The sequence below is a fragment of the Drosophila kikkawai genome, chromosome X, assembly GCF_030179895.1.
Source record: "Drosophila kikkawai strain 14028-0561.14 chromosome X, DkikHiC1v2, whole genome shotgun sequence".
NCBI lineage: Eukaryota > Metazoa > Arthropoda > Insecta > Diptera > Drosophilidae > Drosophila > Drosophila kikkawai.
The window spans coordinates 20,196,700-20,213,346 of NC_091733.1; the positions used below are offsets into that span (position 1 = coordinate 20,196,700).

Here is a 16,647-nt window from a genome sequence, read left to right on the forward strand (position 1 = left end):
ATATATGACCTTGAAGATGAGTTCATTTATATATTTAGCTATTTCTGTTGTATTTTTAAATTAATTTTTTACAACAATTCCCACAAAATCCTTGCCACTTTCTAGTTCTTCTTGCGTATATCACCCCTTAATTTAGGTTTAGGGACATTCTTTGTGAGATCCAGCTCCAAGGACTGACAAATACTAGCCAACAAAGGCTTAACCTTTGGAAAAACACTGGGATAGAAGTATGTTAAAAATATTAAAAATATAAAAAAAAAAAAAAAATACGTATATACAAATTAAATTTTTAATGGAAACTTTTCTGGTTTTTGAATAAATAAGCATTATTTGGTATTTGAGCTAGCAAGGAAAAACCGAAAACCCTGTTGGCTAGTGTTACTTGCTGGCAGCTACTCCTCCTCCTCTTCAGACCTCCAGGGCCAGCTCCTCATCCTCGTCATCTCGCTCCTCCTCGCCACGCTGCTCCATCTCTGGATCCGCCAGCGGCAGCTCCTCCTCGCCCCGCCGTGGCGGCGGACTGCCCGGATTGAGTGGCGGACTTGGCGTGATCAATCGCTGACGACTGCTGCTACTGCCTCGCTCGCAGTCCGCCTCACTGGTGGCACTCTGGCTGGTGGCGGGCGAACGGTCCCTGGGTGGCAGCAGAGACGCCGTTGGAGGCTGGGCGGATGCAGCGGCGGCGGCAGCAGCGGCATAATAACCACTCAACATGGGCGCTGCTCCTGGAGGCGGTGGAGCGGGCATTCCAGGCAGGGCCATGCCCCCAGGCATGCTTGTGGGATACATGCGGTAGGAGGCGGGCAGCGCGGGCTTCTGCAGGGCGGCGGCAGCGGCAGCCTGCCGGTAGTAAATATCAATTGCCGAGGGCGGTGTGCCGTGTGGCGATTGGGCTGCAGCGGCGGCTGCGTAGGGCCAGGCGCTTAAATAGGGCGTGGCACCGCCATAAAGACGCTGAAAGGCGGCATAGTTGCCAGCCTCGGCCAGGAGCTCCAAGCCCACGGCTGTCTGGCGCTTCCATTTGGTCCTGTGAACAAGGAAAACAAGCAAACAAACAAAAAAGTTAAAGTTAAATCTGTATTCTGGATTAAAAAAATATTTATTTAATTATTTATAATATTTTTAAAATTGTTATCCTATTTTTGGCCCTACTTTTTGAGCCTAGGCCCGGCTATTCCATGATGGAGTACTCAATCCTTCTTTGTCAATGCTTAATCTATATTCTCAGGGCATTTAAAAAATAGAGAGAGAGAGTCCTAAATGTGAACGCCATCGAGTGTCCTCTCTATTAATCATGGCCAGAATAGTGCCGAGTCACCCAAAAGGCATCTCCTGCATCCCATATCCCGCCGTGCGGCTCTTGAGGGTTCCGCCCCGAGTGTTTATATTTCGCACTTAATTGTTTTGTCATTAATCTTGTGCCTGCCCGCCAAAACAGAGTAGGAAAAAAACCATAGCTCTTAACCGAAAACTGCAGCCTAATTGGCAGCGACCCGCCTCTTGCCGCCATGAGCCTTCCTTTTTTTTTTATTGCCAAATCCTGTAATTGTTCGAGGCGCCAGGACTGAAACTAGAACTAGAGCCAGGTCGGGGTTTGTTTTTACAATTTTTTGCCCATTCATTGAAAAGCAGCAGCTGTGAAATATTTTGGCTTAATGTGAAGGTATCATGAATTGACTTTAGGGCAAGATTATGACAGCCTAGGGTTTATCTTTTGTTTTCTTTTTTACACTCTTCACTAGAGGTTAAGTTATGCCTAAAGATGTAATATTTAATTTTAGATTTTCGGGTTTGATGGTTACAAATTGAAGCTAGAAATTGTTTCAAAATATTCAAGTCAAATTGAAATGCTAAGAAAAGACCATTAAAAAATTGTATTACCCTTTTTAGTTTGAAAAAAATTGGTTGCTAGGTGTAAGCTTTTTTCAATTTATAAATATGAATTCAGAAATCCCAAAAACGTTGAAAAAATTAAGCAAAAATTGTATTAAAAATCTATTTATAACTTTTATTATGTTTAATACAAGTTTTTCCAAAGTGTGCACCTTAAAATTCCCAAGTACAAATTCAGTAGAATCATATAACCACGAAAATGTAGAGATTTATGTGTGTTAAAGTAAAGACTGATCGAAAAATATGTTTATATATTATATTTATATATTTTATAAAAAAAAATATATATATATATATATCAAAAAGTAATGCATATTGGAAATAAAGAAAAACCCCTGTTTGATTGACCCCCTACCTAATGAGAATTCCCACCGCCCGGCACACACACACACTGCCTCTCGACACTCATATCCGGTTGTGCTTGGTGCTCTCCGAGCTACGCAATATGGTGTGAGGCGACGAGGCTGCTCCTCGTACGTCCGCTTCTTCCTAGGTATAAGCCTCTCGGCGGCCAATTGTTGTGGTCAGCATTCTCATCGAAATAGTGGCAAGTCATTGAGCAATAATTAAAAACGAAAATAATACGCGATCGATCGTAATAAGGCAGTAGCAGCAACAGCAGCCGCAGCAGCAGCACAAACGAAAGACTTAGGCAACAAACTTGCACTGAACAAAAAAAAGTCGCCTATAAAGCAAGCCGCTTCCAGACACTCACTCGCCCAGTGAAAAGGCAAAAGATTTTACGATGCGCCGCGCAAAATGCAGCAAATTAAGCAATCAGCATAAAAACTAAAATGCCGATAAGGTGAGGAAGGAAAGCATTGCAAAAAGCATATGAAAAACAATTTTATTGGATAAGTGCGCAAAGAAATGGGCGCAACCCATTAAAGGCGCTGATTAGCGGTCCACTCTAGAGCACCCTCCCTCTCCCCCACTCCCCCGCTCTGCCACTAATCAGAGGCAGTGTGCCGCCGCCGTCACTCACCTGCGATTCTGGTACCAGGTCTTCACCTGGCAGTCGCTCAGCTCCAGCTTATTGGCCAGCTCCATGCGATCCTGGACACTGAGGTACTTCTGCCGCTCGAAGGACTTCTCCAGCGTCTGCAGCTGGTGATCCGTGAAGGCGGTACGTGCCTTTCGCTGCTTCTTGCTGAGGCTGAGGCTCAGGTGCGACGAGGAGTCGCCATTGGCCGAACTGCCATTCTTCAGGCTATCTTCGCCGTCGTCGTCCTTGCCACCTGCAAATAAAACAATAAATGTAAACTAATTATTTATAAATTTAATAAACAAACCATAATTAACAAATGTTTCAAATAATTTCAGGGGGAGGGAACAAGGAAATAGCAAACGTATTTGTTTAAATAGTTTTCCCCTCCCCCACCCCTAAGCTTTGTACATTTCCTTGAGTTGCAATTTTCACCCCCTTTTTCCTCTCCTTGAAGACATCTTTCATATTTGCAATTTTCTGCAACATTTATGCGCTTTCTTGGCGTTTTTATGACCGGCCAACATGCAACAAGATCAACTGCTGCCTCAACTTGTGTACAATACTATCCACTATCCATCCCGTGTATGGGGCAACATTGTTCTTGCTACTTTTTCTCCGACGTTTCGAAATGTTTTCTGCTAATTTGCAATTAAACAGTTTATGAGCAGAAATTACAACAACAACAGCAACAAACAATTATCAGCATTACATTGATGGATGGACAGAGCACAGTGAAGATTGGCGCTAAAGGCTTTGCTTGCCTGATGGTGAAGGTGGAGAAGAGGAACCCGAGAGCAGATCGTTCGAGAGTAGAGAACTTTATAGTCGCGCATCGACCTTAAAACGTGGCTAATTTAATGATGGGCATAAATAGCTGTTATTTGCTGTGAAGTCTCCCGTCACCGACTCCGATTTAATGTAGCTTTTCCTTCTTTGTTAAGCAACACGACAGGTTTTTATGTGAATCCAAGAGAATGGTTAGAAAGGAAGGCAAGGAAGATGTTTCAGAGTGGAGAAGCTGAAAGACTTTAGCTTGGCGTAAATATCACTAGTTTTCTGCTAGAATCAGTTGGGAATTTTAAAGGCAATCACTTGCATAGGCTGCAAAGTGCAATGAGACAGGGAGAGAGCAAGTGCAGTGAAAGGGAAAGAGAGAAATTAAGAGGGAGAAGAAGAGAGAGACAGACGCCGGCATAGGTACTTATAATTCCCAACTAGTTCTGGCATATCTTGTTTTGTTTAATTCTTCAAGTTGTTTATGTTAAAAATCTCCCAAATGGCAAAGTTATGTGACAGTGCAGTCGAGACCAAAACGGAGAGCTTGAGAATCTTTCGAAATCCATTTTACTTTGTTGAATGCTTCTCTAATAACTGGGGTAGGTGCACCCGCGGCATTTTCCGCCTTCTTTCCTGCCCCATGGCAGGTATGCCCATCTTTGCAACGCCCGCTCTAAACATGCATTAACTTGGCTTTCGAGTTATTTCCGCAATTTCTGTTCCACACTTTGCAGACCTCACCAGCAACCCCGCTCTCTTCCCCCTATCTTTTGTGGCTAGGTATCGCCCGCGACCCCTCCTGAAGTTTTACATTCGCATTTGTAATTAAGTGCTTGTGGCTAAACTGTATTAAACATGCCTAAGTGTGCAACGCCAACTTCCTTAGGCGCTATCTTCCTCTCCATCTGCTGCTTCCTGCTATCTCGTTCTGTTTTCATTTCACAGTGAGCACTATGTAGAGTGAACTAAAGCGATCTTTTGATAGTGAATCTATAGTTAAACTAAAAAAATAGATATATTCAAACTTTATTATAACATGGCGAAGTCACAAATAGAAAAGTTGCTAGACAAATGTTTCTAAGAACATGTTGAGCAGCATGTTGCAGACTAAGCTGGGACTCAAACCCAAAAGTGCGAGAGAGATAGAAACTGGAAACTAACTTTAATAACACCCATGTTTATAAGCCAAATGTGATCACATTTTAGAAACAAGTGTTAAGTTTTTTATGAATATTTACCAAATGTTGGTATCTATAAGAACCTTTACAATAGTTATCGGAATTTTTCAGCACTTTGCTAGTTCACTGTAGCTTGCTTACTTAATTTTTTTTTTCCTTTTAATTGCGCAACCATGGGAAGAAAAGGCAGCACAAGAGCAGCAATAAGCAAGCAAGCAGCAACACATTTGCAATTGGCCTTTTTGCATTTTAATTAAAGAACAGCAACAGCCAACGTTCTTATTTTCCCTCATTTTTCTTTACATTTCGTTCGTTTTTGTTTGTTAAACGTTTATCAACATTTTGATAATGTTGGCATTTAGTGTACTCTTGGAGGCACTGGCAAAAAAAAACTGCAGAAACTAAGTATGGCAAGTGCAACAGCAACATGAGAAGCGTGTGCTATGTGCCTTGTGCTGTGTGCTTTGTGCTTTCTGCTATGAGTGGTTGTGCTTACATAACGGTTGTTCGGATTTCGTGCTACTTGCATTATAATTTGAAATTATTATAGTTACTATTTTTTATGGGCTTTTGTTTTTTGTGGTTGTTGTTGTTGTTGTGTCTGCGATTAAACATTTCCTTCACGAGGAATAAGCTAATATTTATGTAAAAAAAATCTAACCGAGTTTTAAAAAAGAACTTGCATAAATCCTGATGAAATTATGTTAACCTGAATTATTTTCATAGTTTAAATATAATTTAAAGTTTTTTTTTTCAATACAAAAAGAAATTCAAAGAAAATATTTATAGAATCAGCCATGATTTTTAATAAATATATTAAAAATACATATTTATTTATTTAATAATATGTGTCTAAAAACGATGAGATTTCACTTGGAAGCCAAAGCAAAAGTCTGGCATTCCTGAATCGTGTTTGTGAAAGGTGATTCCCCCAAAATATCAATTTCAATATTAAAATTTTTGTGCCTTTTTTTTATTGAATTTTTGTAGCACTTGCGGGAGGCATTGAGGCGGCAATGGAAATGATCCTGATCCCTGATTATTTTTCGAGCCCCACCTTGCACCCCCCCTCTGTCAGTGCACAGTTCAATGGGCAGGAAATAAGCATTTGGGTCCATTTCAAAAGCGATGCGATCTTTTTTTTTAAGTCCCCACAAAAGTAACCCCCGAAGAATATGACAAAAAAAAAGGACAAGGAGAATGAGGATAAAAATAAAAACACAAAATAAAGTTAAGGCAGAAGGAGAGCAGGGGGAGAACAACTGTCGCTCGCACGCTTCTCAAGTGACACGCGAGCGTTGATTTTTGCCTCCTCAGCAACTATTTTATATATATTAATTTTATGCAATTAACAAAATCAACAAAAATATACAAAAATCCCTACAAGTGTGAGCTATTTCTCAATAGGAAATAACATATAAAATTATACTTTGTAGTGGTTTTTGTGCGACTCCAAAGCATCTGTATCTTTTAGGCGTGGGCCCTCCAGAAAGAGGAATAAATACATGGACAGAGCCTAAATGTCAATGGGGACTCTGTGTGTGGGCTGCCAGCAGATAAAATTTAATTTTTTATTTATTTATTTTCGTGTGTGTGTGCGTTTGGCTTGTGTCTCAAATCAAAGCGATTTCGTTTGGAAAAAATTGACAGCGGGACGTCAAAACAGAAGGGGGTCATGAGTTTCTTAGATCCAATCACCTGGCCTGCCCGGTGGTAAAAGCTTAATTGATTTTGGCACAAGTCAATAAAAATATACATTTTTGAAAATGATCTGTGAAATTGGAGAAAAATAATTGAGTTGATCAAAATCAAAATCGAAAACCTAATAACAGATAATAATTCGTGAAGCCATTAAATGATATTTTCCAGCGAGCAATTAAAGTATAACTAAAGACTTTATGGAGACCAAGCCACTCAAAATATTATAACAAAGTCAAGGTACTAGTCAGCTCTATAACATTTAGAGTTATAATATTTCCCTAACCTCATCAAAAATTAAATCTTGAAATAAATATATACATTCAAGTGTTCTCTTTCTCAAAAATTACAGGGTACTAAATCAATTGCAAGCGCACGATTACGGCTATTTAATAGTAATTTGTCATAATTAGCATAACGTTTAAAAGCACTTAACGGGTAATCAGAGAGGGGATAGGGGAGAGCAGGCTAAATTAGCAACTGAAACTGAAACTGAAACTGAAACTGAAACCGAAACTGGCAACAAAATCAATTAAATTGTTGCATGCAAAAAAATATACAAAAATTCACTAAGGACGGGCGGCACAGTCAAGGGTATTCTCGAATGCGATATTAAAACTCCTCCGTTGACAGAAAGCTACATATATGTACATAAATATATATATAAATTCACAGCTAATCTGCCACAGCGAGAGAGACGAGACACCTGCCTTGGACTCAGACTCACCTGTGTGCCTCGACTATCCCCCCCACCGTCGCCTTTAGTTTTCTCAACCTTTTTCCCACTTCTCGTGCCTCTGAATTAATGGTGGTGCTGGTGGTGGTTGTTGTGGCTGTTTTTTGGCCGTTATCTATTAGCTAACAGCCACAACAACAACAGCAACAGCAACAAGAACTGCAGCAACGCTTAGCACTCAATGTATGGATAGCCATATGGTCCGATATATTTTTAAGTGGTGTGAAATCACTTCAGGTTTTATCATCAATATAAGTACCGTACAAATTTACACCAAATTCGGTTGCTCCTTAATTTAAACTTGCAACGAATGGGTATATCATAAAAATGGGTTCGTTTTAAATAAAATAAAATAATTTTTTTCTTGCTACTAAATTAAGGATTTCACTATTTCTTGGGTTTAATATTTAAAAGAGCTTAATTATAAAGAAAATAATCACATTGAGCATGAGTTTAGGTGTAAAGTGTTGTTTTTTCTTCTTTTTAATATTATTTAAAAAATTTGGTCATAATAAATAAGCCCGAACGCTTTTAATCTTTATAAATACATACATATGAACTATATTTCAACTGTATTTCAAATATATACAATTGTTTTAGGTTTCAAAATGTTATATATCTTAGTTTTTTTTTTTTTAATTATTATTATTTTTTATAATATTTTATTTGGCTATCTAAAGTTGAAATTATGCAAAGACTTGGAATAAGGACTTGAACCTATGTTCTTTATAAACCGATATGCATTCTACTTAACTTTCTGGCAACCCATTGCTTTGGTCTGGCAACTTTTTAATATAGATTTCAGGAATACTTCATCTGTGTTTCATTAACAGTTTGATCATTTTGAGTTTACCCACTTGAACACTCACAAAAACCATCTTAGCAACTATTTTTTTCAAAACCCTCAAGTTTGCGACCCTTTGTACAATAGTCTGGCAACTCTGATTTATACCACTTGAGAATTCGTAGAGAATCCCACTCCTTTAGGCTTAAGGACTTACCGCAATCGTCGCTGTCGCTGTCATCGATGGTACTGGCTTGATCACCGCTGATGCTGCTGCCTGCTCCCGCGAGCAACATGTGGCTGTTGCCATTTCCATTGTTATTGTTGTTGTTGCTGGCTGCCGTGTTAATGTTGATGCTGTTATTGTTATTGTTGTGGCTGCTGCTGTTCGAGCTGCCATTGTTGTTGTTGTTGCCCAATTGCTGCAGCATGAGCGGCGACCGCGATCGATCATCGTGCAAGAGAGCTGCCTGATGTGTTTGCTGGCGATGCTCCACCGTTAACCCATGACCGCCGCCGTGTCGATGCAGTGCCTCCAATCGCTCTCGCTCCATTTGCAGTTGATGCGGATGGGGTTGCTGCTGCGCCTGCTGCTGTTGCTGTTGCTGTTGCTGCTGCAGGGCGACATAGTGGGCGGGTGGAAAGTGTGCTAGCAGGTGGGGCGGCATGGCGGGATGGTGGTAGTGAGCTGGTGGCGAGTGACGCTCCCGAAAGTGCTCCCGCTCCCGTTCCCTCTCCCGCTCCCGATCTCTTTCCCTCTCGAAGCGCAGCAGCTGCTGCTGTTGTACTATGTATTGCTGCAGCGCAGCATGATGTTGCTGCTGCTGCTGGTGATGCTGTGCCTGCTGCTGCTGGTGGTGATGTTGCTGCTGCTGCTGTTGCTGGTGATAGTGGGCGGCCAGGGCCTGCTCCCGTTCTCGCTCCCTCTCCCGCTCGCTGTCCCGCTCTCGATCCACCGAGTCCTGCGGACTGACACGCCCCGAGGAGGAGGCTGCCAGCGCTGCTGCTGCCGCCGCTGCTCCGGCCAGAATATCGGTGATCATGAAGCGGGATCGCGTGGCCGTCGTCGTCGGCGTTGTGGATGTATTGTTGCTAACGGTATTGCCGACGGCCGGTGTGTCGCCACCTGGCGGTGAGTCGCGCGGCGGGTGGACAGTGCCGCTGGGCACACTGGCAACGGGAGTTGCCGTTGCTGTGGACATTTCCGGTGGCATTGTGGTCATGTGTGGCCGGCGGTGATCCCCCGATCTGCTACCACTCCCCCACTCCGGCACTTCGACACTCGAAAAAAATTCTACTTCACGCGCGAAAATGGCACACCACGAGTTGCTCTCACGGTTTATGTGCGTCTTGTTTTTTGGTTTTAAAAAGGACAAGAGTTTGTCGAGTTTTTAATTAAGTGAAAGTTGTTGCCCCTAAAACTTGTTATTTCTTGGTCAGTTTTGTGGCTGTTTTAAAATCAATTTATATAACTAAAATCACTTTTAATTGTTCCACTGACTATGTTTAGCTTGTCTTAAAGGTTTGTTGTTTGTTTTTAATAGTTTTTTTTTTTAACTTGATTTCGGAGGGTCTGTTGTTGTTGTTGTTTTTGGGCCGGCTCTCACTTAACGGACTTTTCGACTAAAAAAAAAAAAGAAACACTCAGGTGCGCTTGAAGCTCTGGTTATCTCGCGCACTGTTTTTGTTTTGACTCAAAGCGGAGCGTGCTGCAGACTAACAACCGCTCGCCTTTGGCTTTCCACCGAAACTGAGACTCTGGTGGCCAGCAAAAAGCAGCTTAGCGGCGCAACAGCCAAGGAAAAAACCAGTTGAGCCTCTGAGAGGTGCCTGCCAGCTGCCACCTGTCTCGTTGTCTCTTTCTCGCCGCCTGGGGGCGTGGTGAGTTCCTCTCGCCGTCCAACACACGAATTGCTCCCTCTCTCCAGCGCTCTCTCCTGAGCTCTGTCTCCCTCTATCGCACTTGGGCACTTACTGGCGTGTCTATTGCCCGCATTTATTGGTCGTAATTGGCAGCAATTGACATTTATTAGGCTTCAATCAGCAGCAGCAGCGGCGAGCAGCAACTCCAGTGTAAGTGTAAGTGTGCGTATGGTGCCCGCTCTCCCTCTCTCTCTCAGTGTCTGTCGCTCAGCCCACTCTCCCGCCTGTCTGCGGTGTGGTGAGTTTTACACTCGCAATGGCCGCTAACGGTAATTTTTTATGGCACGAGACAATTTTGGGCTTTGCTTTGATCGTACTACCAAAATTAACAAAATACTGAAATAAGATAAGATTGATCGCATAAATTAATTCGATTTTATATGCTAAATTAAAAGTAAAAAATAAAAATATATATATATTTAAATCTTAACTACATTTTTGAAGGTTAAGTAAAAAGTATAAAACTTCTGTTTGTTGTAAATATCACAATAAAGAAGATGATATAAGTATCTATTTGCTTCTATTTATTTATTTTTGTTTACAACATAGAATATAAATATTATAAAAATAATAAATATTAACTCCCTATCCCTTAAGATCGAAAAAATAAAATTTCAAAAATAATGTAAGCCTTGTAAAAAAGACTTGCTATAAACTTTTTATAGCACCGCCGCAGGCACACTCAACACGATTATGGCACTGTTGCAGCTTCTGGTGTATCTGATGGATTGCCACAGATGGCCAAGATGGATGGATGATTGGGATGCTGTCATCCCTGTTTTCACTAGGCCACGCCCCCTTAAACTGGTTCACACACACACTCACACACACACTCACACACACACACACACACACACGCTTGCGCGTGGCTACATCTGCCTCGCTCTGACACCGGCAATGGCCGGCACACACACATACCCATCAGGCCCTCTCGCTCGCCAGACTTTGTTGTTCTTTGTATTTTTGCGCTTGTTAACACTTTTTGTTTGCCATTTAAACAGTAAATTGGCAGCAGTTAAATGCCGCACACTCGCTCTCTGTCGCACAGTCGAGTGCCTCTCTCTACACTTCTTTTACCCTTTTTTTTTTGTGTGTTTTGTTTTTTGTTTCTTGTTTTTTTATTTTTTACTTTCAGCGATTTTAGTATCGATGTCGATTTGCTGCCTAATGTGTTAGTGAATGGCAGGTTAAATAGTGCAAAAAGCATTACTTTACGATGTTTTACTGTATGAAATAAGTTCATTTAGTCGTAAATTTAATAATCTAGTCCACCAACTAATTGATTTTCATAATATTTTTTATTTTTTTATTCTTTATGCAAAATATTTACAATCTATGCGCATATTTATATTAGTTTTATTTTATTTTAGCTACATTTAAACTGTCTCTGCTGACTTTGGAATTTGTCCAGCTTCCTGTGGCGGCCCCGATGCTTCCAGGAATATTTCGATTTGATCGTGGATATGTATATAATCAGGTTTACGCAGGAAAGTAAAGACGTGACTGGGCTGAAAATATGTTTGCACTGCAATTAGACTCTCCTAGTTTCCATTTAAGACACAACATTTTAGCAAGAATTAATACTTAATAAAAAAAAAATGCATTAAATATATATCAATATTTTATTTTTTGAACAAATCAATTTTTAAAACTCTTATAATTTATCCATTAATATTAATTCTGAATGCTTTTCTGTGTTAGTTTTTAGTTAAATTAACAATTAGGATATTTTTAAAATGTTAATATATTTATAATTTTTGAAAAATTTGAAAAACTTAGTTAACAATTTATTTTCACCAGATTAATTCGACTTGTAATGCTGATTATTAATATATATAATTTATAGGGTCAGAAATGTTGGAAAAGAAATAGCTTTGTAAACTTCTGACTAAAATTTAAAATAATTCTAAGCCTAACCTATTATACCCCCTTCTTCAAAATTAAATAAATTAATAAACAAAAATTTTCCGCACTTATTGGTGTTATTTGAAATTTCGTTTACAGAACTCAAAAGCTACAGATTTGTCTGAGGTAATAATAAGTAGATCAGTAAATTTGTAAAATGTATTGTTGTATATTTATATTGCATAATTATAGAACACTTAATAAACTTAAACATTTTTTGAAGTGTTTTTGTTAGTAACTAAAACAAAAATATTTCATTAATCACTTGTCGCACTAGGATAAAAACAAAATAAATGAAATGGAATGAACTAGTAAAGTTGACCTAAAAATTAAAGGTTTTTAAATGAAAAAATGACCTTATTCTTAAATAATATATTATTATTGAATAGAATCTCCTTAGTTCTTGTAAATCGAGCATATTTAAAGCTCAAATCCTTACAATCAGCCTTCGATGGAAATTCCCCTGAGCCTATCTATCATCGTCTTTCAGTAATTTCCCAATTTGACACAGATCCCTCCCCCTTCATTTATACCACCCCCACCCCATTAATAGGATTCCCGTACAAATACTGTGACAATAATTTGTCTCTCGACATTCCCTTTGCCTGCTAATGAGGCAACTTGACTTTCGCCACTCTCTCCCACGGACACGCCAAGTGTATTAATTTTCCAGCTGGTCCGCCGCCATTTTGTCGGCGACTAACTAACGGTGCAAGGCGAAAATATGGCTCACGAAAAGCAAAATAAGTTAATTAAAGATGAGCTAGGCGAGAAATTTTGAAGACAACGAAAATTGAATGCTCTTTTCTATAATATATTTATTTGTATCATTAATAATAAAGCATTTTAGGGATATTTTCGAGAAGCAATTGTAAATAACTTGAGCTAGATATTAATGGAATGATAAGTTACTTAGTATAGTATATAGTCTTTTTTAAAATTATAAGTATTGAACCATTTTAATTTTGTATCTAAAAGTGTATACCATTTTCGTTTTTAATTCCAAAACTTAACCCCGTGTACTAACTTTCAAAATAATGTTACCAATAAGAGCCCAGTTTTCTATAGACCCGTCAGAGGGCCAGAAGATGGCCATTAAGCTCGGTGCGAGTACGGTTCACCTTTCACGTGGTTTAAAAAGACATTAAAAATGACAAATACGCAGTTGGCGGAGCGAGAAGGTCTCCGTTCCCAAAACAAATGACTGGGGACCACGACGACGCTCATTAAAAGTGGCTGCAAGCTGACCGACCGGCTGACCATTAACCTGAAATGCCCATCCACTAACTCCGCCTTCTGTTTTAACCTGCTTTTCCAGCTCCTCTCCACCCACCATGAACCACCCACCGCCCTGTAAATTTCCGAGTGTCGCCCTGGAAAGTAATTTTAATTAGCCAGTGGTGCCCAGCCACTACCCCACCACCACCACCACCAGCACCACCCCCGAAGTCGTCGCTGAAAAGTGGGTGGATAGCGGGTAACAACCCTCTGGGGATGCGCTTAAGTGCCTTGAGGATGAGTGTCTCGTTCTCCCCTGCTCCCGCTGTGTCCTATTTGGCTTTTTGAAGGTGTCGTAATTGCACTCAGCTCACTTGATTCCCGATAAAAGCGGAACACAGGGAATTCGGATTTCGAATGCAAACAAATTAAAAAGCACTTAACGAGGGAACAGGGCGGGCAAGAAGCGGGAAATCCGGCCAGAGAAACAGACAAGAAGCCATATGGAGTGGGGTCTTCTCCAGAGAGAGAGATCATTTACCAGGGCTATCAGGGTTTATATACAGGAAATATAACAAATGGGCTCCAAATAGGAACTTATTTAGGGAACAATTTAAATCAAATACAAATTATAGTTTTGTTATACATAAAGCTTTTGTATATTTGTAGTTTCCTTAAAATATTGTAATTTTTTGGGAATTAACATTTTAATTTTAAAAATCTGTTTATAACTGTCATTGTAGCAATCGTAAAACTGGTAAATGTTCTATAAAAGCGATAACAAATTCGCCCTAAAATTTGTAGTGCAAAGAATTCCACACGTGTGCACATATAATTCCCAACTGGTTCTAGCTTTCCTGGAATGAAGTGAAGGATCAGTACCGAGCACATGTATTTGTGTATATGTATATAAGCTGGTCCCAATAAATATGTGCTATTATGTGTGTATGTGTGCTATTACAAAGTTACTTACCCTGAAAGTAATTTATTTTTTTTATTAAATCAAGAAGAATTGCTCTTAAATTTAGAAACAAATTGTATTTTAACATTCAATTACCCCTTAATCTAAGGCAATCAATTTGTGAATTAATCTCTCTCCTGCGATTTCGAGTTAATCACTCTACGATTTTAGTGCATTTAGCGGTAGAGCGGTAATTATGAGTGCCCCTAATGCCATCATGGCAGTTGATACCTTTGATTGTCAGTTGCCGGAGATAAGTTTCTGGTCCTGAACGGGCCAAATGGCGGAGGGTGCCTCGCATAAATACTTATAAGTCCGGGGCCCCTATCAAAATCTTATCGCTGCAACACATCAAGAGCAACAGTCAGAGCCAGAGTCAGAGAAGGTTTTTCCAACCCACAACAACGAACCGTCGAACAGTCGGGAATCGGCGCATTCGGCGTTGACAATATTTTTCATGCTAAGAGACTTTTAAGCTGTCAACGCGCGCCGCTCATAAAAATCGACCACCAGCTTGAGCAGAGTGGACGGGACGGAATCGACGGGAATCGAAAAAACGTGTCCCAAATTGAATCGGTTCGGACTACCACACGGCAAAAAATATATAACAAATATGGCCTTTGAAAAACTTGTACTCATTTAATTACAAAAAAAATAGGAAGAAAGCTTACAGACACTACAGGTCTAGATCTAGAGGTCCGAAAACTCCACCTTTACTTTATTTTAAATTCCTAAAAAATATATATGTTTTTCTCAGTGCACCTTGGAAGCTTTGAGCTGGATATAGAATTGCATTTCGAGGTTTCCCAACAGCGTCAAACTGTCTGGCAATTGTTTTATACATTTAATGTGCTGCGAGGAAGTGGGTGAAGCTTAACTTGATTGGAATGCGACTTAAGTGAGTGAAGAATGCGAAAAATAGTTAAAACAAGATTTCAAAAATAATCAGTTATCAAAAAAAAAATTAGGCAGATCATATATTGCATTGTAAAATATGATATCAGTTCGATTAAATCTCGCATAGAAACCGTATTTAAATAGTAGCGGTTATATTAACTATAAAAGCAAGGTTACTTACTGTCATCATTGGTAAAAAGCACTTTTCTGATAGCCAAAGAAAATAAAGGCCTTATGATTATTATTTTAAGTGTCATCTGTGCCCTAAAGCCCTTTAGACATGTGTATAAGCTTGATCAGCATCGCCAGGCGAGTCAATTTAGCCATGTCTTTTTGGAATTCAATTACAAATCTGTGGTGAAAAGGAAAGAGACCCTTTTTTATATCGAATTCATTGAACAATAAATTATAAATAATTTAAATAGAAATAAATTTAAAATTTAAAAACCATAAACTTGTAGATTTGTATTTGCAAGCTAGGCTTATTCTTGGGAAACTTTCGCATGTGCAAAATAGGTAACAAGAGACCTTCTTTGCCACAAGTTCACAGTATGGTAGGGGAATCCTGTTAGGCTGTTCCCATCTCCCAGTTGCTTTTCCCTCGCCATCAGGCGATGTGAAAAAAAAAAACAAAATGAAATGAAACCAAATGAACAAACAAATTGACATCTCGCTGTAACATCAGCACGTGTCCTTATGTGAGTGTTGATTTGAGAGTGTCTGTATGTGCCTGTGGGTAAGGGCTTGTTGACAATTGCCAATGGCTGCCTTGTAATTCCCAATCTATGAATATCAAATAGGCCTGGGTGTGTGCCCATGCCCATCCAGGGAGCCCAAAGTCCCCAGCTCTCTGCACGAAAAACGGGAGTTGGGCTGTTTGTCAATCAAATCATAATCTGAATTTTCGAACAACAACAATGAGGTAGGGCAGAGCGGATGAGGCAGTAGAATACACTCGGAAAAATCTATCTAGTAATAAGGAACTATACTTGGCACGTCCTGGTAGTAGAGTTGTAGTATTTTTGTAGTGACTGTACCTACAAGAGCAAAAAATGAATACCATTTGTTCATTTATGGTAATTTCCCTTCATTTTTTTATAAATCTTTTAAAAATTCAGATAAGAGCAAAATTATATAATAAAAACATACTTTCTGTACTTGTAGGACCTCATTTTTGTTCAGTGTAGATGGAATATGGCTGATGGTGAGATGAGACACACAGTAGATGGGGACACTAGGAGGATGAAACGAGCAGATATGGACAGTAGGAAGGCGCAAATGCAATTTTACAATGTTACATGAAACGAGAAAACGCGCAATTTGTGCTCCACCGAGTGCGAGTGGGATAGAAAATCGGAGAGTGACTAGGACAGAGAATGGGGGGGGGGTACGAAATAGCAGGAAAGCACAGGAGGGGACTCCCTGTAAGAGAGAGAGGGAAAACTGTGGAAGAGGACTTGTGCTTTGACGCCTTTTTGATTTGATTGTCCATGACATGCCAGTGGCCCCCAGTGGAGGGAGGATCCCAATCCCAATCCCAATCCGCTCAACCGAACCAGACCTTCCTCTATATACATATGTATATATATTATCCAGTATTTCCATTACCCTTAACCCTCGCAGCCGGTTTATAATTTGTAATTCAAGTCAAAGCGTAGTTAGTTGGCGCCATTGTTGCTGTCTTTATAT

At 39.9% G+C, this 16,647-nt stretch overlaps 1 protein-coding gene and 1 long non-coding RNA gene across 2 annotated transcripts; one reads left to right on the plus strand and one right to left on the minus strand.

Annotated features, from left to right (window-relative positions):
* Positions 1 to 323: 323 nt before the first annotated feature.
* On the minus strand, positions 324 to 9,690 carry B-H2 (homeobox protein BarH2). Its single transcript, XM_017180354.3, has 3 exons — positions 8,272 to 9,690; positions 2,879 to 3,131; positions 324 to 1,027 (listed from the first exon to the last, which is right to left on the minus strand). Exons 1-3 carry the CDS (start codon positions 9,275 to 9,277, stop codon positions 409 to 411), a joined length of 1,878 nt encoding a protein of 625 aa, XP_017035843.1. The 5' UTR covers positions 9,278 to 9,690; the 3' UTR covers positions 324 to 408.
* Positions 9,691 to 14,689: 4,999 nt separating this feature from the next.
* On the plus strand, positions 14,690 to 16,323 carry LOC138929192 (uncharacterized). The gene is made up of 3 exons (XR_011445640.1): positions 14,690 to 14,757; positions 14,819 to 14,959; positions 16,123 to 16,323. It is a non-coding gene; the product is annotated as an uncharacterized lncRNA (long non-coding RNA).
* Positions 16,324 to 16,647: the final 324 nt, after the last annotated feature.